At 38.3% G+C, this 26,904-nt stretch overlaps 8 protein-coding genes across 9 annotated transcripts; 3 read left to right on the top strand and 5 right to left on the bottom strand.

Annotated features, from left to right (window-relative positions):
- LOC104827223 lies at positions 1-2,388 on the top strand. The gene is made up of 2 exons (XM_010560357.1): positions 1-1,081; positions 1,707-2,388. The coding sequence occupies exons 1-2, from the start codon at positions 248-250 to the stop codon at positions 1,962-1,964; spliced, it is 1,092 nt and encodes a 363-aa protein (XP_010558659.1). The 5' UTR covers positions 1-247; the 3' UTR covers positions 1,965-2,388.
- Positions 2,389-2,560: 172 nt separating this feature from the next.
- On the bottom strand, positions 2,561-4,240 carry LOC104827227 (expansin-A13). The gene is made up of 2 exons (XM_010560363.2): positions 3,713-4,240; positions 2,561-3,019 (listed from the first exon to the last, which is right to left on the bottom strand). The coding sequence occupies exons 1-2, from the start codon at positions 4,186-4,188 to the stop codon at positions 2,707-2,709; spliced, it is 789 nt and encodes a 262-aa protein (XP_010558665.1). The 5' UTR covers positions 4,189-4,240; the 3' UTR covers positions 2,561-2,706.
- Positions 4,241-4,757: 517 nt separating this feature from the next.
- Positions 4,758-7,692, bottom strand: LOC104827228 (protein REVEILLE 1-like). Of its 2 annotated transcripts, XM_010560366.2 has the most exons (7): positions 7,086-7,692; positions 6,765-6,859; positions 6,584-6,670; positions 6,374-6,485; positions 6,206-6,267; positions 5,682-6,050; positions 4,758-5,580 (listed from the first exon to the last, which is right to left on the bottom strand). In XM_010560366.2, the coding sequence occupies exons 3-7, from the start codon at positions 6,632-6,634 to the stop codon at positions 4,972-4,974; spliced, it is 1,203 nt and encodes a 400-aa protein (XP_010558668.1). In that variant the 5' UTR covers positions 6,635-6,670; positions 6,765-6,859; positions 7,086-7,692; the 3' UTR covers positions 4,758-4,971. The 2 variants fall into 2 exon arrangements, with proteins under 2 accessions (XP_010558668.1, XP_010558667.1); XM_010560365.2 differs by lacking the exon at positions 6,765-6,859.
- Positions 7,693-10,852: 3,160 nt separating this feature from the next.
- On the top strand, positions 10,853-15,716 carry LOC104827229 (glutamate decarboxylase 1). The gene is made up of 8 exons (XM_010560367.2): positions 10,853-11,015; positions 11,227-11,431; positions 13,587-13,787; positions 14,039-14,253; positions 14,326-14,579; positions 14,761-14,813; positions 14,932-15,107; positions 15,205-15,716. The coding sequence occupies exons 1-8, from the start codon at positions 10,930-10,932 to the stop codon at positions 15,524-15,526; spliced, it is 1,512 nt and encodes a 503-aa protein (XP_010558669.1). The 5' UTR covers positions 10,853-10,929; the 3' UTR covers positions 15,527-15,716.
- A 75-nt stretch (positions 15,717-15,791) lies between these two features.
- LOC104827230 (universal stress protein PHOS32) lies at positions 15,792-17,260 on the bottom strand. Its single transcript, XM_010560368.2, has 4 exons — positions 16,936-17,260; positions 16,517-16,626; positions 16,286-16,404; positions 15,792-15,978 (listed from the first exon to the last, which is right to left on the bottom strand). Exons 1-4 carry the CDS (start codon positions 17,108-17,110, stop codon positions 15,903-15,905), a joined length of 480 nt encoding a protein of 159 aa, XP_010558670.1. The 5' UTR covers positions 17,111-17,260; the 3' UTR covers positions 15,792-15,902.
- A 1,806-nt stretch (positions 17,261-19,066) lies between these two features.
- LOC104827231 lies at positions 19,067-19,711 on the bottom strand. Its single transcript, XM_010560369.1, has one exon. It carries the CDS (start codon positions 19,651-19,653, stop codon positions 19,216-19,218), a length of 438 nt encoding a protein of 145 aa, XP_010558671.1. The 5' UTR covers positions 19,654-19,711; the 3' UTR covers positions 19,067-19,215.
- A 1,449-nt stretch (positions 19,712-21,160) lies between these two features.
- LOC104827233 lies at positions 21,161-21,921 on the top strand. Its single transcript, XM_010560371.2, has one exon. It carries the CDS (start codon positions 21,235-21,237, stop codon positions 21,757-21,759), a length of 525 nt encoding a protein of 174 aa, XP_010558673.1. The 5' UTR covers positions 21,161-21,234; the 3' UTR covers positions 21,760-21,921.
- A 928-nt stretch (positions 21,922-22,849) lies between these two features.
- On the bottom strand, positions 22,850-26,230 carry LOC104827232 (putative metallophosphoesterase At3g03305). Its single transcript, XM_019204147.1, has 4 exons — positions 25,856-26,230; positions 25,244-25,485; positions 23,403-24,965; positions 22,850-23,252 (listed from the first exon to the last, which is right to left on the bottom strand). The coding sequence occupies exons 1-4, from the start codon at positions 26,157-26,159 to the stop codon at positions 23,133-23,135; spliced, it is 2,229 nt and encodes a 742-aa protein (XP_019059692.1). The 5' UTR covers positions 26,160-26,230; the 3' UTR covers positions 22,850-23,132.
- Positions 26,231-26,904: the final 674 nt, after the last annotated feature.

The following is a 26,904-nucleotide window of genomic DNA, read 5'->3' on the forward strand; positions in this document are numbered from 1 at the left end:
TAAAAAAGGGCCTCGGAAAGCTTCGGTTCTTCTGTTCCTTTCAATCTTTGCAAGCGCACCAATTTTATCTTCGCCCTCAATCCGATGGAGTTTCTTCACCTAACTAATCCGTAACCCTGTTTCTAATCGGAGGAATCCGAATCTGTGTTAAAGTTTTCTCCTTTTGATCTGGAATTCGTTCGGCTTCCTATGAAATTGTCGTCTGGATGAATTTAGATGCTTTGATTCTCAGACCCAGATCGAAAAGATGCTAGGGGCGATCCATTTTGGGGTATTAGCGGCTTGTGTGGTTCTGTTCGTGCCCATGGCTATGGCGGGTTGGCATCTGAGCAGACACAAGATCCTCTTCTTCAGTGGCGCCTTGTTCATTTCCCTCGCGGTATGTGTTCATCTCACGCCGTATTTCCCGTCCGTTTCGGACATCGTGGCCTCGGTTTCTTCTGTCGTTGTTTATGATCACCGTAGTTCTTGTATTAATCTGGTTAATGAGATTACCTGGGATGTTAAGCCGAAACCAGCAGAACCTGCTGGTAAGAATGGTTCGAAATTGGACTATTTTGAGAAGAATTGGGATTGGGTGAAATTGAGGAAAGTGATGGACTGCGAGTTTCAGAAGCTGGGTAAATCCGATGCCTCAGACTTGTTGAATGGATCATGGGTCGTCGTAGCCGGTGATTCTCAGGCAAGGTTCGTGGCTCTTTCCTTGCTGAATCTGGTTTTGGATTCGGGTTCAGAGGCTATGGAATCGGCGAAGGCTGATCTGTTCAAGAGGCATAGTGATTACAACATTCTGGTTAAGGAGATTGGGATGAAGCTGGATTTCGTCTGGGCTCCCTACGAGACGAATTTGACTGATCTAGTGATAGTGTATAAGAAGGAGAGAAAATACCCAGATGTTCTTATGCTGGGAACTGGCTTGTGGCATATGCTTCATGTGAATGATGCTTCAGATTACGGCGATCAGCTGAAGAAGCTGAGGAGTAATGTGGAGAGTCTGGGGCCGTTTTCTCCCGAGCAAGACGGGTCTGTCTCTGTCAGATCGCCGCATCTGTTTTGGATTGGAATGCCCGTCGAAGTTCTGGTATCTCGATTTCCTCAGGTCCATTCTCATTCCTTCTATCATATCTCTAAATGGCTGGCAGAAAGCATTACAAGAATTTTTTGGATGGTCATTTCAGGAGGAAGGCTAGACCCAAGAAAAAGAAGATTAATGTCTTGGATTGAACCGAACCTGAATATCGACGGGGTATTGGGAAACTGTATCAGCGAGAGCAGCGTCGAGCATATCGAAAGGACGGCCTCGGAAAAGATCATCTAACCTTGCTTCCCATCTGTCCAGAGCCGTTGGTGTTATATGTGAAGCATTAGGTCCATCTACGAGTTCGTCGGTTCTTCTACACCAAACTGCATTAGTAACCATTCAACTTCAAACACACTTACAGCAAAGAATGTGTTCCGACCCCTAAACCCTAAGCCCCTTCATTACAAGACAGGAATGAGAAAAAAAGCTATGTGTAATGACTAACGAGGATCTTAACTTAAGATTCAGGACCCATTTCAGAATATAAGAGAACTTTCCCAAGCATGACTTGGGTAAGATGCTGATTCATGTTCTTGGGTCATAAAAGAGAACAAAGTGATGCAGAACATGCATCAGAGTTGATATAACTCAATGCAATGGAACTACTATGTCTTTGTTCTAACAGTTGCCAACAGAACTATTTAACCAAATGTGGTTTGTGTCTCTTAACACAGTGTGGCATGCATACGATAGATCGCTCGGGGAGAGCAAGATCTTGCGGCAAACAGGGGGTCCTCTCATTTTGCTGGATATTCAGTCGTTTACGTGGAACTGTGGACCTCAATGTACGCTTGACGGGATGCATTACGATGGGGCGGTGTATGATGCAGCAGTCCATGTCATGTTGAATGCGTTGCTCGTCGAATCACACCAAAGGCTGTGAATTCTCGGTTTCTGTTTTTTTGGTTTTCTTCCTTGTAGAGAGCTTAAGAAAAGGAGGGGTTTGGCTGTTCGCAGGAGGGTGGTGCCTTGGCCTGATGATCTTCATTCCTGGCAGGTTATATTGTTATTATTATCTTGACTTGGATTTTAACTTAGTAAAGGTCCTCAATGTAGGTAGAGAATTGAAATTCTTTTTTCTTTTTTCGGGTTTCCGAAGTTTACCTTTCTCCTAAATATCCCATTGGAATTCTTCACATTGAACTTTGATTTGATGTGAATTGGATTCTCTTGTATGAACCCACAAACACACTCTTCCTTGGCAGGTTAACATCACACTCTTTTGGTTCTTCTGTGTATCTTTCAATAATAAGAAACAGTGAAGTGTAATGATCTCTTTTCTTTTCTATCTTTCATCATTTGGTACCCTTTGTTCTTAATGTTCATGACATAGAACATGTCATGCAGTATCATTGTTGGTTACCAAAAACCTGAGTTTTGGATTGGAACATGTCTTTGCTTTCTATGACTTTTAGACTTTGATTCTGGCTGGTTTGTTCAAGAGATCTTCAACACTGTACTTTAGAAGAGGCTGGTCACTTTTCAGACAAAAACTTTGCCTTGTTGGCTCATCGAACATATATAGACGGATACATAATAATACAGTACAGAACGACCAAATCAAGTTTCACTCACCAATGCCAAAATCACTGAGACATAAAAGTACACACCCTCATGCCATGTTTTCATGGAGTCTCAAACTGTTTCCCTTCAAAGGTCTGCCTGAAATTCCAGTTCTTGGGAGCAACATTGTAAGATGTCACAGTGCTACCGTCGCTGGCAGTGACTTCGAACGAGAGAGGCTGGTTCCGGAGATCTGCATTGATATGCCAGTTTTGACCCCAGTTCCTGCCCATCGGCAGCCACCCGGTTCTCGACCCTTTGATCTTCACCCCGGTTATATCTCCAGCGCCCGCGACATTAGTGATCAGCACTGACACGAATATCCCTCCCCCATCAATCAAAAACCGCATATTTCCTTCCCTTCTGCAGTTTATCCTGTCGTGTTAACCAGCAACAAAGATTAAACATAAGATGATGATGATGATGATGATGATGATGATGATGATGATGATGATGATCCATGATGCCATAAACCTAAGTAAGATTCTCCAACCATAGATTTACGTTGGATACATAACATACTCTTATGTTCAGTGTTGCAGAAATCACTCCAGATCCATTCTTGGAATATGATGAAGGACAGCAAGATAAAAACCCTAGTGCTCATGCATTACCAGTTTTTAACCTTCCCCTAACCACTAACCAGCCATGAAAGCAGAGACCCTTCACGTTGCTACAATATGCCATACTCTTCAAAATGTCGTGTTATCTTAGCTTTCAATCCACTCTGAACAAAACTTGCTCATAAATTCAGAAACTTGCTACGCGTTATAGGCACTAAGACCTGAACCCTAAACACGAGATGCAAAGATCTGTTGCCGAATGTTCTTGAGTTCTCAAGGCTAGAGAAGTAAATAAGCTGAAACATCAGGGGCATTGTAGTAAATTAGCATGAGCGTAAATCCAGCTAATGTCACGCTCCAAAAGCACACGAGAAAGCATCGGCCGAATTAATTTGAAATCAAACCGAAGCAAAGCAGCGTTTGGCACCGCAAACGCAGTTACGGAAACGCGATATTCCAAATGGACGAAAGACACCAGGAGAAGACGCGGGGATCGAGAACGCACCTACGGTACTGAATCGGCATGTTCCCGGCCTTCCAGATAGCGATCTTCTCGAAGGCCTCGATCGGGAGCACGAAATGCTTGTTCGGAGGGTTACAATGGCCACCGCCTTCGGGGGTAAAACCGTAATTAGGAGCGCAGAAGTTAGTGGCGGTGACAATGATGGAGGTCCCCGGGATGCACCAACGGAGATCGTCTACGCAGCGGAGCTCGAAGCAAGCGCCGCAGATCTGTCCGCGTTCGAAGAGGGACTCACTCAGGCCGACGGTGGCCATGCCATAGCCGGCCTTAACTAGGTCACCGAAGCCGCAAGCACCTCCGACGGAGTCGCGTGGATCGGAGGCGGCATAGTAAGTGGCGCGGGCGGAGCGCCAATCGGATGCGGCTGAGGAAGGAGACGAGGAAGAGGAGAAATGGGAAGTCGCCGGAGGTGAGAGAGCGAGGAGGGGGAGCGCGAGAGTGAGGAGGAGCAGTCGCATTTCTCAGGCGACTGAGAGAGAGAGAGATGAGAATGATTATTGTTTTGTTATCATTGTAATTAAGTGGAGAGGTTGCTTTTATCTGTTTGTCGGTTTCTGCGAAATTACAGAAATACCCTCTCCCGAGTCTCAGCTGAAATATCTTATTTTCTTTTCTTTTTCTTTTTTTTTTAGTTATGACGACATCGGACTAAAATAGGTCAGATCCGAATACTTGAAATTTTATAACACATACATAAGATTCCAAAATAAAATCACATGTCAGTGGATTGATAGTAAGCATTTAAAGGAATCATGGATTTGTATATTTATGAGGGTCCAGATGTAGAAACATTCAATTCTGTAGCTATAGATAAATGTTTTTTTTGTGAAAGTGGGTTAATATATATATATATACACACTATATTACATAGGTCTACCACTATGTGATGGATCAAATCCTAGATTTTGCGCGCACAAAAAAAAATTATTACTCGTTTCTTGTGGCTGAAGTAATCGTAATTTAAGGAGAAGAAACACAAACACAGAGATTGGACAAAAGGAACCGCAGAAGAAGAAAATACCGAAAATCAAGGAAGGAAGAGAAGGGGGTCGAATCATGAGAAATTCTTACAGAATCTTTCTAAATTACAAATAAAAAATGGTTACATTGAACGAGAGAGAAGTGAACCCCATGAACTGAACAATTAAAATGGTTGGTTGACTTATTATTCAACATGCATCATCTCAAAGAACACAGCTTTGTTTTTGTCTTGGGTACCTGAAATCGGGTATGTGTGTCAGTCATAAGCAGAGGAGGCAAATGTCACCATCTTCCCCTGTCTCCCTCCTCTTGCCCGAGTATCTATCCTCTGTTTCTATTCCCATCTTTCTTTTCTTGTATGGGACAAATGCTTTCGTCTGCAATTCTGGTCTGGTTCCCTTCAGCTGCCTGAATGCTGACCTCTCGCTCCGTTTAAACTCTGGAACCCCGATTTCCTTCCTCTCGTGACTAGTTGTTGGTGTTTCTTCTTCAACTTCTGAATCCTTATCTGCTTCTCCTCTATCTGTATCATCATCGTCATCAGAACCACAAGAATTCGACCCTCCTGAAGATCCTTCCTCCTGATGTCCTCCTTCTTTTGCATCCAAGTTTCTGGGTTCTAAACCATTACTGTTCTCCCCTTCTTGCTTGTGCTTCTGTATCCAGCACAATATATTTTCTTCCGGGCTGAGTTTCCATAGAAATGGCTGAATCGGCTTCTCTTCATTTGAGTCTAGTGGGGATCTTGTACAACATGTATCTTTTACCTCGACAGTCTTCCCAAAAAGCTTAAGGCTTTGCTTCTTTGGCGGATTGATTGACTCCTCCCTGCTTAAGAGCCTCCTCTCTCTGCCAAACAACTCCAACGTCTGCACATTTATCCAACAGGCAATTGAAAAGTTAGATTACGACGAGAAAGGGAAAGACTCGTGAATGGAGTGACGATATTCGAAGGTGCTTTTATAAGTACCAAGGACTCGGCCTCTTCAATGGCAAAGGTGGTTGTCGAACCATATGGCCCAGAGAGTGTTAGTTCACAGGGCAGTGTGGAGGAAACGGGGGATAAGATACTGTTGGGCGAATTCGTATCAGCAGAACCAAAGGCATCCGAACAAACAGAGGATAAAACCGACGTTGGAGATTGGTCGTCTCCTTCTGAGACTGATAAGTCCGGAGGAGACACAGATCTCCGTGATTGATCTGTGCCTGAGATTTCTTTAGCAGATGGGTTTCCCAGTTTACGTGGATAAGGATGCATCGGTTTTCTTTTTGGACGAGGAGGCGGTATCACGATCCGTTCCACTGAGCTCCCGTTACTTCCCGCTGTCTCTCGGGCAATCTGCATGAATACAAAAGATCGAATCAGATCAAAGTCTCTAAGAAGGTAAAATGAACCCGTATCAAGAACTTCAGCAATCCTTCGGACGGTTTAGTAAGGGTTTAAACCATAAATATGCTATTTTTGGGAATCGTAGCGCAGAAAGGGAAGTAGACCTTAGAGAAAAACTTCTGAGCATGGCTTCGAATCTGAACCGCAGTCTTTGTTCCGATATGTTCTGTTGGTAAAACATCATGTACATTTTAAGCTTCAGGTTCACATTAAATCAAGTAGAAGCACCGAACAGAGATACAAGAGAATCGGATTTTTCCAATGGAACTTACCCTGTATGCGTCTCCAAGCTCGCCCGTATTGTTTCAAGGCTTCGACAAACTTCTTGTGCTCCCCATCTGTCCATCTCTCTCTTTCCTTTGTGATAGTGTAAGGTTTCCTTGCCTAAAAGAATCATAAAAGAAGATAAAGTCAGCAAAGATCTCCATGTCTCAAACAAGAAAAAGACAGAAAAGGGAACATTTGATGGTAAGAAACAAAACCTTGGATGCAGAGTTATTTCCCCCCGAGATTTGTTCGTTGAGTTGCATCATAGGAGCTTTGTTCAAATGCGCACCTCTAAATGTACCCTGCAACAGAAATCAGCAAGCAGTTTAACTTAGGATAAAACACATTTTTTTTCCTGGAAGAACACAAATAAGAACCGACGCAACAAACACCAACCAGGTCACAGCGTAAATGTGGCTACTTTTCCTTGAAGAAGATAAACAAGAATTTAGACATAGCTCCAAGTTCAATCTTTGACAAAACCAATGGCTCTGAAATGGAAAAAGTTCCCAAAAGAAATCTGAGAAATTTCTAATTTTTTTTTTAATAAGAATCTGAGAAATTTCTAGGTAAGTTATTGGAAGGATTTCTACCTTCCTTCCACCTTCAAAGAGCTCAAGTTATAATTACAACCATAGATTCATTGATTAATCCACGTTGCACAAAGTAGATAACAAAGTGAGGAGAAAACTGCCCTAGTAAGACTTGGGTCCTCACCTGAACAGTCATAGCCGAAGAAGACGACGCCATGAAGATCGTATTGAGCAAGATCTCTCCAAACGAAGAATTCGAAACTCCGATCGCGAGAAAAATGGAACGATTACGCCAATTCTTCGCCGCAGAATCGAACAATAAGCTACTCAATTACGAAGACTCGATCCGAACGATCTGCTTCTCCCAGCTTAGGGAAAACTTCCACCAATCCACCAAATCGGAGAACTTCCCCGTAGAAGAAACTTCAGAGAAATTCTGCGGCGAATCTAGGTTCAGAGGGTGAGAAGAAGACCGATGATAATGAACCTCTCAGCCGTTCCCCGAGCGGCGGAAAACACCTCCTTCGACGATGTTTCTACTCGGAATCAGACAAGGACAAAGATCCTGATTCACCAGAAAACCACCATAATCAAGAAGAAGAAGAATGGAAGCGGGAGAGGGAAGACAAGGGGGAGTGTTTGGCTTTGTGGAGAAGGAAAGAAAGGGGGAGAAAACAAAGGGAGACAGAGGAGGGGATGCCACGTCAGCTTTTGGTATATACGCTTTTTCACTTTTCTGCTTCCCTTTTGCCTTTTCTAAATAGTCGGATTTCCATAGAACATATGAAATCTTGTGGCTCACGTTGAAAGATGGACACTGCCACGTGGCGCTCGTGCACCTTTGTCACTTCCCCATCTTAAATATAAATAATATGAGTATATATACACAACATTCAAACAAGAAAATATATTAAATTATCTACATCTATATGTGGTGGATCTTTTTATTTCTGATTTTTTTTTTCTCAAATTAGAAGATATTAATGGTGGGAGGAGAAGTTTAAGCCACCAAAGGAGTGGAAATAGGAAAATAAGGGTGTCCATGCGCCGCGAGTACGTAGTCGTTTGCGTACTCGCTCTTATCTGGTTTATGTCGCTTTCGTTTCTTCGTTCTGGCCTTTTTTGGAATATTATTGGCAAAACCGATGCTTTCTATTTATTTCTTTATTTATCCCTATGAAATACATAATTTTTTGCCCCAAAAATCTATATTGATATTCCGAACATATAATAACGATATTAACCTAAAATATAACATTCTATTTGTAAAATTAAAAGTTAGTTCTGAATATATAAATTCTAGATTGTAGAGTTAAATTTGGCAGTAACAATTGTAATAGATTTAATATTAAGTTCATATACATCTACATCTAATATAAAATATTAGAAATAATTTCAGTGAAACAGATTTATAACAAAAAATTCTGAATTTAAGTTAACAAAAATCACATATGTTTTTAAAATCAGGGATTTATAGACTTTACCAATTATGAATAAAGAATGTGTGGAAGTCATTTGCCAAGAGCCTTATCCATAGAGCGAGTACGAAGCCAAGTCCTACTCGCATAAAGATATATTAAATTAAAAATATCTTTAGCCTCTAAGATTACAGGTGGCTCGGCGGTCGGTCCATTACCCCACACACACACCACACATAAAATATCTATAGGAAACAATAAATAAAATCTCTACGACGGTATCATCAATATTTTTCTTGACCACACACAGGCATATATATATATATATAATTTACATATGTTCCCATTGTAATAAAAATAGGTATTGAATTTTGATAGATATTATTGTTTAATCTAAAATATTATCTATGCGGCCAATCAAGAACTCTAGAATATTCTATTATAATAACAATTTTTATTATCTACCATTGCTTCTACATTATTACGTTGGATCCATACTTTCATTTTATGAAGAGGAAATAAAACTATTTTGACAAATCATATGGTCCAAAAGTCAAGGGCCAATTTAATGGGAATAATCCTAATAGAGTGCACTTTTCTCCACGTCATCATTTTGCTGCCACTCGTTTCTGTCCACGTGGCATTAAAAGCTGCCGTGTATTTTTTATTCCATTTAACTTCACTACTTTATTTAAATATTGATAGGAACATTTCAGCCACATGTTTGCTTTGTCGCTTTGACTTTGGGTTGAGCAAGTGGTTGGTGTATATTTTTCATGAACGCCGTTTTTCTTTTTTTTTTAAAAAAAAAATCACCAGCTTAAATTCCTAATTCAAGATTATATATTTATTTATCTCTTTAGTATCAAATATAATTATATAACTAAGAAATGAAGTTTGTTTTTAATTGAAAACTCGTTATTCAAAGTTCTGTGTACAAGCAAAAGTGACATGTGTCAAACTGTACTTAATCTATATTAATTAAATTTTCTCCATAGAATTTATAATTCTTTTAAATACTCTAACATTGATGACGTGTAAGGTTCACGGGACTTACGATGGGACGGCTCACAGAATATAATAACTTCCCTTCTAGGATGTTTTTTACTCGTTCAGCTTTCCGCTATTGGGCCTTTTACAGGCCTAAAGGCCTCAACTCATGTTTATATAGGCTGACAAGTTCCAACCTACTCTTTAAAAAAAATTATTTTAGACTATTTTCTCGTATTTTCATTAAAATCACCTTGTAGGCGTCATTAAATTTCATAAAATATTACCCAATTTTAATTAATTTATTATCAAAGTATTATTATTTATTACCAATATTAGAACGAGATATTAATTTTAGATCTTTGTATTTAAACGGAATATTCTCGAACTTTTAATCCAATAATAATAAAATATATGAATTATGCATATAAAGATTATAAAATAATATATGATTGGGGTTTGTGGGTGGGTGAATGATTTGTGATTTGTGAAAACGCGTGGTTGGCTCCAGCCTCAGCCTGCGTGAATTATTGGTTAGCTTTGGTTTATAGTATTCGGTATATTAGTATTTAATTTACAATATGTCACATTTCGTAATCACTGTATATATATATATATACAAATAAAATAAAATACAAGAAATGCGCATATATATCGCGGGAACAAAGTGTGGTGCTCTTATTTTTAATAGAAAATCGCAACCAGTTGCAATAGTTAATTAAATCTCAGACGCCGCATATTGCAATACAGATCCTTTCTCTTTCACTCTAATTTAATCTTATTCTTATTCACACTTTATTCTATGGTTGAAAATTTGGCTTTTGTTTGCCCTTTATTTAGGTTCTTTTTGTTTAGAAAAATTATATCTATATAATTTTATATTGTGTTTTAGTTTGTTTGGAGGTTTTTTTGGGATTATTTTGTTATTTCGTTTTTATTAAAATACAAATTAATTTTCATTATATTTATTTTAAATTAAACTACATTATTTAAAAGTTTAAAATATTTGAAATTTAATATATATATTATAGCTGCAACAACGTGCAAATTTGAGGGGGGAAATAATTATAACGGCGTAGTGTACAAGGGACCCACACGTATAGAGACATATAAATTGGTATATACATACACATATTGCAGACAAATAAATAACCGTTATTCAATTGAGCAATTTAATCATATATATATATTTTTAAAACTAATTATAGAAATTGTATATAGCTTTGTCTTAATTGTCAATTTAAATTCAATTTAGTTTATAGTCCTTGCTCAATCCTTCAAATTTGGTTAACGAGCAACTACCGGTGTGGATTTGTGTTCAAATCAAATACACTGTTTTTTTTTTTTACAGATCTAGACAAAGCAAGGGGTTAAATTGAATAAAAACAAAATATAAGGTCTGATTGGCTAATTTGGACATAGTAATGGATCGTTATGGAAAATTTGACCAAATAAAATATATCAACTTGCCCCCAGATATGACTTGTAAGTTGTAACGTAAGAACCCTTCCTGTTATATAAACCAGTAAGCTCCTTTCTTCCTCTCCAGTCTCCCATATATATATATATCACTGCCTCTCTCTCTCTCTCTCTCTCTCTCTCTCTCTCTCGGCGGGCGTGATGGTGCTATCGCACACAGCGTCGGAGTCGGACGTGTCCGTCCATTCCACGTTCGCTTCCCGATACGTTCGAGCTTCTCTTCCCAGGTATAACATATGATTGTGTATATGTGCGTATAAATACGTATATACGTCCTTTCGTATATACCCATTTAGATACACACACACACACATATATATATATGCCCTTTCATATATATTTATATATACGCCAGTACATGATCAACATCAAGCATAACATACATGATACATCAACTAGATCGATCTGATTATAAATAAATATTGGTGGATTGGGAAGGTTCAAGTTACCGGAGAATTCGACACCGAAGGAAGCAGCGTATCAGATAATAAACGACGAGCTGATGCTGGACGGGAACCCTCGTCTGAACTTGGCGTCATTCGTCACGACATGGATGGAACCTGAATGCGACAAGCTCATCATGTCCGCCATCAACAAGAACTACGTCGACATGGATGAGTATCCCGTCACCACCGAACTCCAGGTACACACACATATTATATATATTAAGTTAACCAGATATTAATTATAAATTTAATTTTTGTGTTAGATCCATGGAACTTATCCGTAGATACAAGTGGGCAATCGAATAGAAAATGAATTTTTCATGGAAGATGAGAGCATGCTGTTACATCTGTAATAATACCAGTGATAAAAAATAACTGTTATTATTATTATTATTTTAATTATTATAACTCCGTTGTTAGCCATTCACGTCGTTTGTTTAAGTCAGCGTCAATCTCGAGAACGAGATTATTAGGCATTTGGGATAATTAAGCCAAGTGGGTTCCATGAATTTGGTCATTTCATATTTTTATTTTGGGGTCCAGCGTCTCTGATTGGTTATGGCAGACATGCATTATCATTTTTTATTTTATTTTTATTGGGAATAGTACCGTAGGTCCATTGCCAACCAAGAAAAAGTCCTCTTCCCCACGTTGAGAGAAAAATAATATTACGGAAAAATCTCAATAAAAATCATGTATTTTTTTTTGTCAGTCACAGTTTAAATCTTATACTTTTTTATTCAAAAAAAATTTATACTCATAAATAAAATCTTATACTTTTAAAAATTGACAAATAAAATTCTAAACAACAAAAAATACTATTTAATATTGACATGACATCATAATCATCTGCCACATCATCAAGCCTAATATTTAATAATATTAATTAATAAAAAAATTGTATTAATAAAAATAAAAAATTTTAAAATTAGACACATATATCACACATACATATATAATAAAATGATATACATATATACACATATATAAATATATATATATATGTATGTATTATATGTATATATATAAAAATGTTTTATATATATGTGTGGTATATGTATTTTTTCCTAAAAATCATACATATATATATATATATGTATTATATGTATATATATGTGTATATATAAATATGTTTATATATGTATATCATTTCATTGTATATGTACGTGTGCTATATGTGTATATGAATGTGTATAATTTTAAAATTTTTATTTTTATTAATATAATTTTTTTATTAATTAATATTATTAAATATTAGGCTTGATGATGTGGCAAGTGATTAGGATGTTATGTCAGCATTAAATAGTATTTTTGTTGTTCAAAATTTTATTTGCCAATTTTTAAAAGTATATGGTTTTATTTACCAATTAAATAAAGTATAAGTAAGGGTTTTATTGGGATTTTTCCTAATATTACATTACCTTAAATAATGGAATAAGGAAGCACGACTTTAAACGAAAAAATTGTAATTTTTCGTAGAGCGGAATATTTCACTACCAACGATTTTGGTATCAATACTAATTCTTTTTATACAGGATAGACAAAAAAAAATATGTTTGGATTTGTTTAACATTTGGATTCCTTTTCATTAAGGAAAAAAATACATTTTTTGAAAATTGATGTATTTATTATTAGTTTTATATTTGATTTGAATTTCATTAATTATATTTATTCAATTTTGAGATTGATTTCGATTCTCATATTTTATTGGCTTCGTTTTGGATTAATTTTGTACATCAAAACCAAAATGTCTAGATCTGACCAGTAGAGGAAAAAAAATTTATCTACGTAACTTTAGCAAATCCCAAAGGTCAAAAACTCAAACCCTCTTTGGAGACAAGATTCAAAAATATCGGATTAAACGGATTTCTCAAACAAGATTTTTATGTAATTGACAAATATATATATATATATATATATATATATATATTAAAATAATTAATTAAAAAAATGCGTAAAATGGCAGAACCGGTGTGTGAACATGATAGCGAATCTATTCAACGCACCGCTAGGAGATGATGAGACGGCGGGGGGGGGGGGGACATTAATTATATTTATTCAATTTTGAGATTGATTTCGATTCTCATATTTTATTGGCTTCGTTTTGGATTAATTTTGTACATCAAAACCAAAATGTCTAGATCTGACCAGTAGAGGAAAAAAAATTTATCTACGTAACTTTAGCAAATCCCAAAGGTCAAAAACTCAAACCCTCTTTGGAGACAAGATTCAAAAATATCGGATTAAACGGATTTCTCAAACAAGATTTTTATGTAATTGACAAATATATATATATATATATATATATATATATATTAAAATAATTAATTAAAAAAATGCGTAAAATGGCAGAACCGGTGTGTGAACATGATAGCGAATCTATTCAACGCACCGCTAGGAGATGATGAGACGGCGGTGGGAGTGGGGACGGTGGGATCGTCGGAGGCCATAATGTTGGCCGGTTTGGCCTTCAAACGCAAGTGGCAGAACAAACGCAAGGCCGATGGTAAACCTCACGACAAACCCAACATCGTCACCGGTGCCAATGTCCAGGTACGTACATATATATATATACCTATATATACACACTCTATTAATTAATTACACATTTAATGTGTGTCTTTAATTAGAACCATATGTTATTCGTTTTTTTGCATGCATTGGAGAGCTGAATGGATTATTAGACGAAGTCGTGCATATTATATATTTCATATATTTAGTGGTTGATATAAATATACACTTAAACCATTTTTTTTGCATTTGCTTATATTATTACATGGTACCACGTTGATTATAATGAATAGGTGTGCTGGGAGAAATTCGCGAGATACTTTGAAGTAGAGCTGAAGGAAGTGAAGCTAAGAGAAGGGTACTACGTGATGGACCCCGAGAAAGCCGTGGAGATGGTCGACGAGAACACGATCTGTGTCGCCGCCATCCTCGGCTCCACTCTCAACGGAGAGTTCGAAGACGTCAAGCTCTTGAACGACCTCCTCTACAAAAAGAACCAAGAAACAGGGTAATATTAATAATAACCGTGTAGATACATATGCGTGTGCTTATATATATGTGTATCGATCTGTGCATGCAGATGGGATACGCCGATACACGTGGACGCTGCGAGCGGAGGATTCATAGCGCCGTTCTTGTACCCGGAGCTGGAATGGGATTTCAGGCTGCCACTGGTGAAGAGCATAAACGTGAGCGGGCACAAGTACGGCCTCGTCTACGCCGGAATCGGTTGGGTCATTTGGAGAAGCAAAGACGATTTGCCCGAGGAACTCATCTTCCACATCAACTATCTCGGGGCCGACCAGCCTACTTTCACCCTCAACTTCTCCAAAGGTTACATTCTTTGTTTTCATCAATATGGGTTTTAACCTAGGGTTTGTATTGTTCATATATATATATATATATACGTAGACCAAGTTACCATTCTTCTATTAAGAACAAAGAGACCCAGTTACCATTTGTAATAATGTCTTTGATTTGCTAATTATATGTCTCGACGTCGAACAAAGTGTAGGTTCAAGCCAAGTCATAGCTCAATACTACCAACTCATTCGTCTGGGCTACGAGGTCAGTCCATTCCGATCCTCATATAAACTATAGTGAAAACATTTATTTCATTTTTTGTAATAACAGGAGGAAATCTATACCCTAGATATATAACAGATCAAACAAATGGTTGAAACAGGGATACAGAAACGTGATGGAGAATTGCAGGGACAACATGATGGTATTGAAGGACGGGCTCCAGAGAACGGGAAGGTTCGAGATCGTCTCAAAGGACGACGGTGTCCCTCTCGTCGCTTTCTCTTTGAAGGACAGTAGCCGTCACAACGAGTTCGAGGTCTCCGACATGCTCCGCAGGTATACCTAATATATATGTATATCATAATCTTCTCAAATATTCTGTGTATACGTCGGTCCAAAAATACACTTGATGAAAACGTATCTATGTATATAGGTTCGGATGGATTGTACCGGCGTACACAATGCCACCGGACGCACAACATATCACTGTTCTCCGAGTTGTTATAAGAGAAGATTTCTCGAGAACGCTTGCCGAAAGGCTCGTGATCGATGTTCAGAAAGTATTGCACGAATTAGACGAGTTGCCATCGAGAGTTATCGAGAAGTTATCGCTCGGCCGGGAAGAGAACAAAGAGATCGGGAACGACGAGGTGATCCTGAAGGTGAAGAAGAGTGACATCGAGAGGCAGAGAGAGATCATCAACGGATGGAAGAAGCTCGTCTCCGACAGGAAGAAGATGAATGCTATATGTTAAAACTCTGTTTATTCCGGTTAACTACTTCGGTTTTCGGATTCTGATTGGAAGTTGAGATAATAACTCGGTTTATTCCGGTTAACTACTTCAGTTTTCTTTCTGTAATTGAACCGGTTTGTGCTTGGACGTTGTTTGTGATATCGCTGCTGTTTTTCATTACGTTAAGAATAAATTCTACGTTGTTTGCTTATTTATGTATTTTGAATCTGTATTTTATTCAAGAAATTTATTTACAACAAAAAAAAAAAAAGAAGCAAACACACTCTTTGAAAAGGATCAAACCGAAAAAGTAGAATAGAATAAATCCACGCGTTATTACAAACTTTTTAATAATGATTTATTATAATGCAACGTGAGACCAAGCCAGAAATAATCTTTAATTGGCCTTTACAACTGTGACTGGACATGTAGCATTTGTCACAACATAATTGCTCACGCTCCCCATCAATATCCTGCAACATTAACCGACCAAAATTATAACATAATTTTGTAATCATAATCTGCCCAACCTTATTCATTTTCCAAAATTAAAAGAGCCAAAAACGTACATATATGTATATATAAGTTATTTAATATCATCTCCTCTATCAAAATATACTAATTTATTTGTGTGGTGTTCAATATGATGATGATGGTGCATTAAGAGAAAAAGATAAAAGAAGGAATGTAATAATGATGGTTAATGATGGTTAAGACAGCCATTAATCTTTGGTCATTCAAAGTTCTTGTATATGTGTATATATATGTGTATGTATATACCTTTTGATGGGGCCCAAGCCTCGGCTGCCGAGAACGATACAGTCGAGGTTGAGATCATCTACGGCGTCGCACAGCTTCTCCCGTGGATCTCCCCAATACACCTTCGCCACCACCTTCACCTGTTGTTTTTTTCAAAATAAAAAAAAAAAAAGAAAAAAAGAAAAATCATGATTACGCGTCTAATCTAATCATAACGGTCATATTATTAGAGAAGAGGGTTGAGAAAATTACCGTTTTAGCCCTTGAGAGGGTGTCAAGAACATCAAGAACCTGAGGATCATAAGCAAGCCCGTACTGCTTAGAGAAATTAATCTCTCTAAATTCCTCCAGAGGAACTAATGCTGAAACACGCATCAACATTAATTACTTGTCAGAGACTCAGACAGAAAGATTATACGTATATATGTATATATATATATATATGTCTGTATACCCGTCTCTTAGTTTTGCAAGGATTGATGATATATATAACTTCATCATGCATGATCTCTCTGGTTTCCATGATCGTTTTGAGTCGAGTTCTTGGTTTCAAAGATCGTAGATTTAAAAATCAAATCTTTAAAACATGTGGATATAAAACGAAGGTACGTATAATCTTTTGGGAGAACGGTAGCAGAGGAATATAACAAAATCAAAATTAACATACGTACGTGAGCCGGTGTCTTCGAACAGAATCTTGCGAGTGTGTCCGGCGTTGGGAGGTTGAACGTGGATCAATACGAGGTGATCTCCGTCGTCGACGAGATTCTCCGCCGCCCACCGGAGCGCCGATTTGCTCGTCGGCGAATAGTCCATCCCCACTCCCACGATACGTGCCTTCGCCATCTCTCTCTATCTCTCTCTGTTGTCGGTATAATTTGATAAGACAACACTTTAATGTCGACTCCTCTTTGAGTTTTTTTTGTCTCTTTGTTGTTGTGGAGAATTATGGTGGAGGCTTGGATATTTATGAGGTTCTTTTCCTTAGCTGTTTTGTATGGTGACGGGAGCTTCTTGAAGCTACTAGGTCTTCAAGCGTACAAGAATACGTCTTTTTTTTCAACAATTTGTGCTATTTTATTATATGATTTATCTTCAACCGGATGGCAAATAACAAATATTCTAATTAGAAGTTACAATTTCCGTCTGATATTTCCTTTGTCGAAAATTAATCAATCTAACCACACATAAGAACAAATACAATATCTCAATCCAGTTCCGAATCTCTATTTGGAAACGAGTATTCATTTGGATTTTCCAATCTTCTATAAAATATAGTTTGAGTTGAATTATAAAAAAAAACAGATAATGTAATAATGCTAATGGATCTCAATATATAATGCTAATGCTAATGGAACATGTAAGAAATGGTACCATTGGCCAATGGGTTATAGATATTATTTTTAATCATGTCATATATATCCACCAATAGAAATTTCTGCAACTTTTTTTATTGTGTATTGAATAGGATAACCGTAATAAAAGGGTCGACGAATTTCCATGTCATCATGATTATCTTGAAGAACTAAACAATAACTATATATTATATATAATTAGTTGAAATAGCACTTAGCGAAACTTCTTTTTACGCCCACCGATTTAACTCGAAGGGTTCAAAGGACCGGTCCACGACATTTTGTATCTATCTCAAAGTCAAAACAACTCATTAATTGTTTTACATATCTCCGGGAAAATTATACGAAATAAAATCACATGTACGATGTCGTGTTCATGCATGATTTTAGTATGCTTGCATGGAAATACGGACACGTAAACTTTTCTCCGTGTGACTTGTGTGAGAAAAGAGGGCCACAATTCTTTCTGACTTATATAAACACGTGGAATTTTCATCTTTCGCTTTATCTTTTTTTCCAAACTGGCGTACTTTGACAATTTTTTTTAATCCCGCTAATCTTCTAGATTTTTTTAGCGATAGCAATTAGCGGTGATATTTGGGTTTTCTTAAATCGGTTTATTTTTTTAGATTTAGAAAAATATATTTATTATTTTTGTTCGGATTTTTTTAATAACGAAAAATATTAATTTTTCCGTTGAAGTTTGATATCCTCTTATCGATATCTAACCCGCTTCCCAAGAAACAAATATTCTTTGATTCGCGTTTCACGCAACGCAGATCGTATTCTTCAACTTTTCCTTTGTTTTTTTTTTACGGCGGAAAAAAAGATGCCCACATTACCAACCAAACTCGTTACATGCTCCTCCTATATTCCCTTCACGAATAATATAATATAAATTATTAAATATTTATAGCATTTTAAAATATATAAATCAACATGTTCTTCTTTATTCAAATGCGATCTAATACTCGCTGTACAAAATTAGGTCATGCCAAAGATGATTGACTCAACTGGTAAATGAGTATGCAAATGAGTATGCAGAGAGTGTTCCATCTAGATTCGAACCCCCTTGGCAAATTATATATTATCAAAAAAAAATTGGAAGATCATCCCACTTATACTAATTATTAATATTCCATTAATTCGATTTTTAAAATATTATATTATATCCATTTTAAATAAAAATGGTCCTTTTTACAAAAAATAAAAAAAATAAAAATGGTCCATTTTTTCAAATGGGTCTCAAGGTAAGCCCATGGGCCCTTTATATATATAGTGTTCCCCACTTTTAATTGGATTCAAATTTAGTTTTTGTTTATAAAAAAAAACTTTAAAAAAATCGGTTTTCCTGCTATTTGTTTTGAATCTTTTGATTCAGTTCAGATTTGATTTTTTGGACCAGTTCCGTTATGATCACATGCATAGAGTAATATATTTAGTGCCAACAAATCTTTTATTTAAATATTGTGTAACAAAATCTAATCGAGTTACACAAAAGCTCACTCACTAACTTCACTAACTAAGAAGCCGCCAAAACGAAAGCATCATTTGATTATTACAAGACATAAAGCCAATAGAAGAAGACTAATCTATCTATGCCGGGGTGGGAGCGGAAGGAGGAGACTGGTTAGAACAATGCTGCTTGATGAAGGCGTTGAAGAAAGGGTTGTGGAAAAACCCGAAAACGGTCTGCTCGCAATCCCCCTCGATGGCCATGACGGCTTGGCAGCACAGCGGCCCGACAACAGCCTTACGCGCGAAGAAAGAGGCGACGATCTCGTCGTGGCAAGCCTTGACCTCTCCCCCGTGGGACAGGCATTTCGTCACGATCGGGCTCGGTTGGAACGGCTTGGGATGGAAGGGCATGGGAGGCAACGCTCCTCCGAGGAATGGCCATCCCCTGTGGTGATGGTATGGGAACGGGAACCATTGCACTTGCGCGGCATCAGAAGCTGACGCGGCGGCATGGACGTGGGATGTGGCATAGCATGCCATTAGGGTTATGGCGATGAGCAGAGTCGGGGTTTTCATTTTTCGGGCTTGTCGGGTTTGTACGGGAAGGAGAGTAATTGATTTTTGTGAAGATTTCTTCGGATGGTTTTTGATACACGGTGGAGTGTAAGGTGGTGCATTTATAGTGAGGTTAGGGGTGAGATCTTGGAGAGGATTTTTTGGGGGTGGAGATTTGATCATTTGATCAAGTTTAAGATTTTATTTAAATAATTATTAGTTTTTTTTAATGATTTGTTAAGATTTACTCACGAAAGAACCGATGGGCTGTTTCCTGATTGTTTTTTTTTTTTTTTTTTTTGCATTATCTCGCTAATTCCATTTTTTATTTACTTTAAATAATAAAGGAATAAATTAGTAGTAATGTAATATTGGAGATCGGCCCAGGGGACGAAGGAAAGAACAGATGGGCTTCTTATTAGAAAAAAGATGAAAATTTTGGCCCAACGGACCGGATTAGCATAATCTTATATTTAGTTTATATTTGAGATTCTTACACACACATATGCCTATTTCAAATTACCTCTTTCAGTTTTTTACTATAAACATTTGTTCAAAACAAAACTTGGATTTCCATATATACTCATCCTATTCAGTGTATTCAACATTTACCTAACAAAAGGCGGATTAGCATAATGAAATTATTAATTTCGAAAATTATCGTGAAAAAATGATTAATTAATTTTAAAAGGAAGTTGGGCGTGAAGGACCCTTCTCCCATGGATTAGGAAGCCGTCGAAACAAACATTGGATGCGAGTACGAGACGAGGAGCGTGGAATCCACGCGCTCAGTCATATATCAGCGATCTAATTAATTAGTAATTAGCAGTAAATACGCGACCTTATCATTAAAATTGAAATTATTGCAACTGGAAGTAGAGTTGCGTCTTCCCACACATTTTCATTTCTGTTTATAATAAGATAGCTATATGAAAGGGTCACCGTCGTCCGTCCATAATATTGTTCTGTTTTCTTTTATATCAAAGATATCCACGTGTCATTTTACTCGAGCCCCAATAAAACAAATGTTCTGTTTCCTTTTAATTAAGGTTTGACTATTGCATTAAATTTAAAACTAGACATTTATGTACGTCGATAATCTATAAAGGTTATCGAAATTAATAGTGAAGCAAATATTTGAAAGAAACATAATCAATATTTATCTCACCAAAAAAATTATAAAAATTACTTGCGATAAATACATTATGCGCCTTTACAGCTTTTTTCCGTTGCCTAATTTATTAGTGGGATGTGAGCAAACAATTTGAATTAGCATTTTTTCGATAATTTGTTGGGATAAAAATTACAAATATATATTTATATATAAAGATATTTAATAATTTTTAATTTTTTTCACAAAGGGGCCGACGCGGCTTCAACCATATGAAGTCAACCTCCAATGCGAGTGCACAACTGTCCATCTCCACTCCCTATATTATTATTAAATTCCTCTTTGTTTGTTTTATATTTAACTCGTTTTGACTTTTCTTCCAAAACATTCTCATATATATATATATATATGTATCTCCTTCGTCTCCATTTCTCCACGAAATTTACTTCCGTTTCATCGCCATTTCTCTCGTTCCTTTGAATTTCAAAATAATGGGAAACTACGCTTCTTGCTCCCTAAGCAAGAACTCCTCCTCCTCCTCGCCGTCAGCCAAGGTGATTCTCCCGGACGGCGAAGTGCATGAAGTCTACGCGCCGACGAAGGCGGCGGAGATCATGATGGAGATTCCGAACCACTTCCTCGTCGATGCCAAGGCTCTCAAGATCGGCCGCAAGCTCAGCCCCCTCCCGGCCGATGAGGACCTCGACCTCCGCCGGGGCTGCCGCGTGTACGTCGTTTTTCCGATGAGGCGGGCCTCGTCGGCGGCTAACTCATCCGACATGGCACGGCTGTTCCTCGCCGCGGGGAAAAAACGCAGGCGAGGAGGGTCCGGAGGGGTGAGGGTGTCTCCCGGCGGAGAGGATGATGACGTCAGGCTTGTTTTCCCGGCGAGGAAGCTGAGCTTGGAAGACATAGAGGAGGTCTCGGCGGCGGAGTTCATGCATCGGATGTCAGTGTCTAAGTCTAAGAAGCCGCAGTTAGAGACTATTGCAGAGGAATCTGTCTCGTCAACATGATTTTTTTTTTTCTGCAGAAGCTCTCTTTTGTGATTTTAACGCAGAAAGGAGGGGGGATATATCGGTGGGGCTATAGTTTCTTTGTGAACGCCTAATGGCATGAAATGTAATTTGTATATTGACAGGAAAGTGTTAGATATCGTCATTTGTTTTGGTGATCAAGGAAGACTTTGAATTTGTATTTGTATATTGATGTGTGTATAGTGTTTATATGAATCCGGGAAAACAAAACAATGGAGCTAACTAACGCAAAAGAAACATTTCAGAAATAGACACACCACATTCCAAACAGCTAATCGGAATAAAGATTCATTCAGACAGCTCATTGTCCCTTCGGGGACCAGAATCTTCATGGTACGGACGCCCTCTTCATTCACCCGAGAACATGCATGTCATGTGTAAGATCAAGTTGCAGACACAGAACCCATTAGAAGACATGGCAAGTTCGGTCAATAAAATCGGCCAATACGTCCTTTTTTCCTTTAGTATTTCTCAAGTAAAGGTTTGTTTTTTTCTTCTATCATTGTTAGGTCAGGTCTTGGGACTGGATTTCAGGTAAAAAGAATCACAGGAAGCGAGATATGGATGGAGAGAGAGAGGGGATGATTTTGAATGCCTGGATTGATCTTTGAAGTTTGAACAATATGTATAAATAAGCACGATCTACATTTCTAGCAACAGTTCCTTCTTGTCTTTGGTGGTTGAACACAGATCGAAGTGGAGATTACAAAGAATGGAGGGGAAAGAGAGAGAGAAGGGACCAAAGCTAGTGGAAGGAAAGAGAAGAAGCCACTGGTGGTGCGGAAGTCTGCCTGATCAAGAGATGGCCACGGAAGAGACACCACAGAATGCCAACTGCCTTCAAAAGCAAAAGCCGCAAGCTTCCGGCTTCTTGCTTGAAGCTGCAGCAGAGATATTAGCCATGGGAAGAACAGATCAAAAGTTTCATTTCTGTAGAAACTATAAGAACGGGCGACTGGATTTCCCGGCCATATCCATTTTTGTCTACCTACCTATGAACAATAAAAAATACCAATGAAAAGGAACGTCCTTTTCGCCCAATTTGTCTGTGATTCACGACAACATCATCAAGCAGACAAACCCAAGAAGAAGTTTGATTGATTCAAAATGGAAAACCCCGTGTTCACAAACCAGCAAAACGACATGGCAGGGTTCCTGATAGATTTTTCCTCCTCGAAGAAGGAACTTGCAATATAGCCTTGTATTGGATCAGACTATCATTCTAATCGACAAGGAAAAACCGAAAACAAGAAAAGCTGTCTCTGTGACCTCATAGGATTTTTCAGACAAACCTCTGATCTGATCATTCATGAACAGTAACCAACCTTCCAACAGCGTGTTCTCCAAAATGCTCATTGAACCTTCTGGGTTTTGAAGATGGCGTAAAGTAGCAACACTGGAACTGTGAATGCGTAGACTGGGAAATGAAGGACCGGATTCATCTCATATGCTTTAGCAAGAGCCCAACAGTTCTGAAAAAAAAAAAGAGATGACACCATCTGAGAATAAACCAAGAACACAACAGGCTATTTAGAAGTATTCGGCTGCAAGAAGAACCCTAAATTCTATGCATGATGTTGAATACTGATATGAATAATTCGAAAGGATCGTAGAACTAATACCTTGAAATGCTTCCAGTACACAGCCAAGGAAGCCAGCATTAGTAGTTTCTGAATCACCCTTCTGTTAGAAAAGAACAACGAAATTCGAGATCTCTTCTTTCCTCTGCTGTGATCATCCTCCTTCTTCCCAGAGACAGATCTAACATGTTCCTTATAGATTTCCCTCTCGGCAAACAAACATATTGTGACCAAAATACTAGGTGTAACAACAAACACCAGATGCGGTATAACTACCACCATTACATCAGGGTGTCCAATGTAATCATGCTTCCCATTCCTACCTGAACTTGTTACCGCCCACCCCATGATAGTCATGTATGCCCTGTAGTCCACACCCGTGAAAACATTCCCAGAAAACCAAGGAAAGAAAATGAGATAGATTATGTATGCCATATATCCGAACCAAACTACAGGAATTCTGCAGAGTTCTTGTAGAATCCACAATGTAAGAGTAATCAATCCCTTCTTGGCAATGAACGTCTTGTATGTGTATCGCTTCTTGAAAACAATGAGAAGGCATTTGGGGATAGCAAGAATGAGAATTAGACAATACAGAGCAGACCAAAGGATAGGGTGATATAGGGCAGCCCACTGGCAACCCATAACACGAAACTCATTCCATGTCCATGAGACCTTAGAGCTTAGACCATTGACGGAAAATGGTCGCCGTTCTGACAAAATTGATCTGCCCGTGATGTCAGTTGCTTCTATTTGCAGCCAGAATCTATCAGGTGAGGGATCCTCAAAAGCCCTATAATTCCATGGAACTGCATAAATCCTTGCCCCAGAAGAAGAAGAAGCAGCAGCATCTCCGTGTTCTCTCATTGGAGCTTCCATTACCAGATTGTAGAAGCCTGGGCTTGAATCATAAACTCTAGCTACAACTCCCACAATTAGGGAATGAGAAAAGACAATTGCTCGTACTGTGTCATAAGATGATGAGACCATATGTTGGCATTCATACCCGTGGTGTGCCAAGGATGTTGACATGAAACGTGAATCTAAAGGAAAGGTTGGCAATATAATAGTCTTTAGAGATTTCGACTTGAAGTCAAGATCAACATACGAAACATGACCCCTATCAATGGCCACAATCCGCATTGCTCTGTTTTTTCTCCAGTCACCCATCTCCCACTCCCAGAATTCAGCAATTGGCACGGCTCCAAATGAGCAGTTCTTACTAATTTCAGCACTACTTGGCCTCATATCCAACTGAAACAAGTTATTTGCTGATAGGCTGATGCCACTAGACTGGTGGTGTCTTTTAAGGTTCTTGCCAAAGCTCGAGTGAAGATGGCCACACAGATAAGCAGAGACGGAGTGCTTCAGGAACACATCTTTTAGGCTCTTTTGAGACTCCGATGATGCTGAGAATGACAAAGGGAAATGTCCAAATGAAATTTTCGTCACAGGCTTTGTCGGTTGGGATCCCCATTGCGATAGCTGTGAATCGAGCTCACTCAAAAGTTCATCAGTCGGGTGCCCAAGGAGATTTGTCGGGCCACGCAGACCAATATGCATTGTGGTGTCAACACCTACAAACAGATGCTTACGTTTACCGGTCTGTACAACAGAACATGCAAATGTCAGCAACAAAAATATTTTCTGAGAGAAAAAAGGACATTGAAACGTGTTCAACCATAACCTAACAATCTCGGGTTTGCAGGATAGGCTTCTAAATGAAGGGTTTGATTGAACATGAATATTATGCACATGCACCTCATCGGGTGGAATTTCTAAGCATGAATGTTCTTGTTTACCATAATATGAAGCGAAAAATAGTGTCGTAAATATCAACCAGGTGGATGTGGATTCACCATAAACGAAAGGGAGTAACTAACCTCAACAGTTACGCTATTGACATTTCCTCTTCTTCCAATCTGTCCATTGATGCTATACTTTGAAAAGAAGTCGACAGAAGAACCGACAGCAGGAACACCGAAATTGTCATGGTTTCCCCTGAGATCATAGAATATGCTCTTGTTAAGTCCGCTTCTTTTCACGACCTCGTTAATCACATTCTCGTATTCTAACCACTCGTCTTCATTTTGCTTCATTGTTAACAAATCTTTGCTTTTCCCATCTGACCAACAAATTGAGGAAGAAATGAACCGGCTAATATTCTCAAGAAAGAACCACTAAGGATGAACCCTGATTGAACAGATGCAGGAAAAAATTGGCCTAGGAATCAAAGACATTAGACGTAACATCATTCCTGCCCTCAATTCGTACGAGAACCACGATGTTGTCTTAAGGGAAAAACAGTATAAACCCAGAATTAATCTTAAGAACAATATCAGAAGCAGAAACGAACCCTGGCCCCAGAAGAAACTCATTCACACCCACCAAGCAAACCCCCGAGATTTGAACAAAGCATAACGAAATTGAAAAGCTTGGTAAACTGTTCACAAAATAAATAAATAAAAAGCTTGGTAAATAGGGCAGAGATCAACCTGTGAGATCACCGGTAATCAGGACAAGAGAAGGGTTGATCAAGGAAAGAGCAGGACCCACTATGTTCTTGAAGTCGAGGGCTCTGTCGGGATGATGAACACTGAAATGGAGATCGGAGAGCTGAACAACCCATATCACCGAATCTTGTCCAGTTCGCGCTTCAATCACCGTTCTTCCACCGGATTCTTCGGACGAAGCATAAACGCCGGAGCTTGAGAAGATTAACAGAAGGAGAATCGTAATGGGGATTTTTGACCGACGAAAACTTCTTCCCCTTCCGACTTCGTCGTATGTCGCTTCCATCTTCCCTTGTCCTTACCTCTGATTCTCGGGAATTGGTGCATTTACTGAGAAATTTGCAAATCTGTCCTTAAATTCTTGTATTACTCGGTCAAAAAATCCACACACACATATATATATATATATGAATTAAGTGAAATTGATAGTGACATGTTTAATGTGTAATTGTTTTAAATTATTAACAATCAAATTATATTTAACAACAAAATTTTAAAATTTTAATTTGATAATATAATTAAAAGTAACTATATCTTTTATTCTACTAGAAACATGCTTGCCTTTTTTTAAAAAAAATATTGTATCCACTAAAATTTCATGGATTAGTAAGTCAATATATCGAGAAAATCCAATTTATGCCCCTAAATATTACTGTTTAATATTTCTTTTTATATATATATTTAGGTTTCGTTTGTTGTGGCTTTTGGATCAAAACGCCCAAACTCTGCTCGCTAGCAGAGAGGATCTATATGGGAGTGAGAGACAGAGGAGACGCGAAGAGCCAGAGGGAGAGAAAGAGAACGCGCGAAAATGGCTGCCATACGAGGAAGTAGCTCGATGTGCTAATGGGAGCCAATAAAAAAGGCGATGTGAGACGACCGCGATGTCTGTCGTCTCTCTACCACTCTGGTCTAATGTCCTTACGAGCTCTTCGCAAGCTCAGCCCCCTCCCGGCCGATGAGGACCTCGACCTCCGCCGGGGCTGCCGCGTGTACGTCGTTTTTCCGATGAGGCGGGCCGCGTCGGCGGG

This window comes from Tarenaya hassleriana, unplaced genomic scaffold, assembly GCF_000463585.1.
Source record: "Tarenaya hassleriana unplaced genomic scaffold, ASM46358v1 Cleome5, whole genome shotgun sequence".
Taxonomy (NCBI): Eukaryota; Viridiplantae; Streptophyta; class Magnoliopsida; order Brassicales; family Cleomaceae; genus Tarenaya; species Tarenaya hassleriana.

What these genes read in the sequence shown, in the direction of transcription:
- LOC104827223 (XM_010560357.1), top strand. Translation starts at nt 248, where the DNA reads ATGCTAGGGGCGATCCATTTTGGGGTATTAGCGGCTTGTGTGGTTCTG. An exon ending in GAATGCCCGTCGAAGTTCTG is followed by an intron (nt 1,082 to 1,706) that starts GTATCTCGATTT and finishes TTGTTCTAACAG; the next exon opens with TTGCCAACAGAACTATTTAA.
- LOC104827227 (XM_010560363.2), bottom strand. Translation starts at nt 4,188, where the DNA reads ATGCGACTGCTCCTCCTCACTCTCGCGCTCCCCCTCCTCGCTCTCTCA. An exon ending in ATGCCGATTCAGTACCGTAG is followed by an intron (nt 3,020 to 3,712) that starts GTGCGTTCTCGA and finishes TTAACACGACAG; the next exon opens with GATAAACTGCAGAAGGGAAG.
- LOC104827228 (XM_010560365.2), bottom strand. Translation starts at nt 7,118, where the DNA reads ATGGCGTCGTCTTCTTCGGCTATGACTGTTCAG. An exon ending in GAAATAACTCTGCATCCAAG is followed by an intron (nt 6,486 to 6,583) that starts GTTTTGTTTCTT and finishes TGATTCTTTTAG; the next exon opens with GCAAGGAAACCTTACACTAT. An exon ending in AGCTTGGAGACGCATACAGG is followed by an intron (nt 6,268 to 6,373) that starts GTAAGTTCCATT and finishes TTTTACCAACAG; the next exon opens with AACATATCGGAACAAAGACT.
- LOC104827229 (XM_010560367.2), top strand. Translation starts at nt 10,930, where the DNA reads ATGGTGCTATCGCACACAGCGTCGGAGTCGGACGTGTCCGTCCATTCC. An exon ending in CACCCTCAACTTCTCCAAAG is followed by an intron (nt 14,580 to 14,760) that starts GTTACATTCTTT and finishes AACAAAGTGTAG; the next exon opens with GTTCAAGCCAAGTCATAGCT. An exon ending in GTCTCCGACATGCTCCGCAG is followed by an intron (nt 15,108 to 15,204) that starts GTATACCTAATA and finishes CTATGTATATAG; the next exon opens with GTTCGGATGGATTGTACCGG.
- LOC104827230 (XM_010560368.2), bottom strand. Translation starts at nt 17,110, where the DNA reads ATGGCGAAGGCACGTATCGTGGGAGTGGGGATGGACTATTCGCCGACG. An exon ending in GTTCGAAGACACCGGCTCAC is followed by an intron (nt 16,627 to 16,935) that starts GTACGTATGTTA and finishes TGCGTGTTTCAG; the next exon opens with CATTAGTTCCTCTGGAGGAA. An exon ending in CCCTCTCAAGGGCTAAAACG is followed by an intron (nt 16,405 to 16,516) that starts GTAATTTTCTCA and finishes AAAAAACAACAG; the next exon opens with GTGAAGGTGGTGGCGAAGGT.
- LOC104827231 (XM_010560369.1), bottom strand. Translation starts at nt 19,653, where the DNA reads ATGAAAACCCCGACTCTGCTCATCGCCATAACCCTAATGGCATGCTAT.
- LOC104827233 (XM_010560371.2), top strand. Translation starts at nt 21,235, where the DNA reads ATGGGAAACTACGCTTCTTGCTCCCTAAGCAAGAACTCCTCCTCCTCC.
- LOC104827232 (XM_019204147.1), bottom strand. Translation starts at nt 26,159, where the DNA reads ATGGAAGCGACATACGACGAAGTCGGAAGGGGAAGAAGTTTTCGTCGG. An exon ending in TCAATAGCGTAACTGTTGAG is followed by an intron (nt 24,966 to 25,243) that starts GTTAGTTACTCC and finishes TCTGTTGTACAG; the next exon opens with ACCGGTAAACGTAAGCATCT. An exon ending in TGTACTGGAAGCATTTCAAG is followed by an intron (nt 23,253 to 23,402) that starts GTATTAGTTCTA and finishes TTTTTTTTTCAG; the next exon opens with AACTGTTGGGCTCTTGCTAA.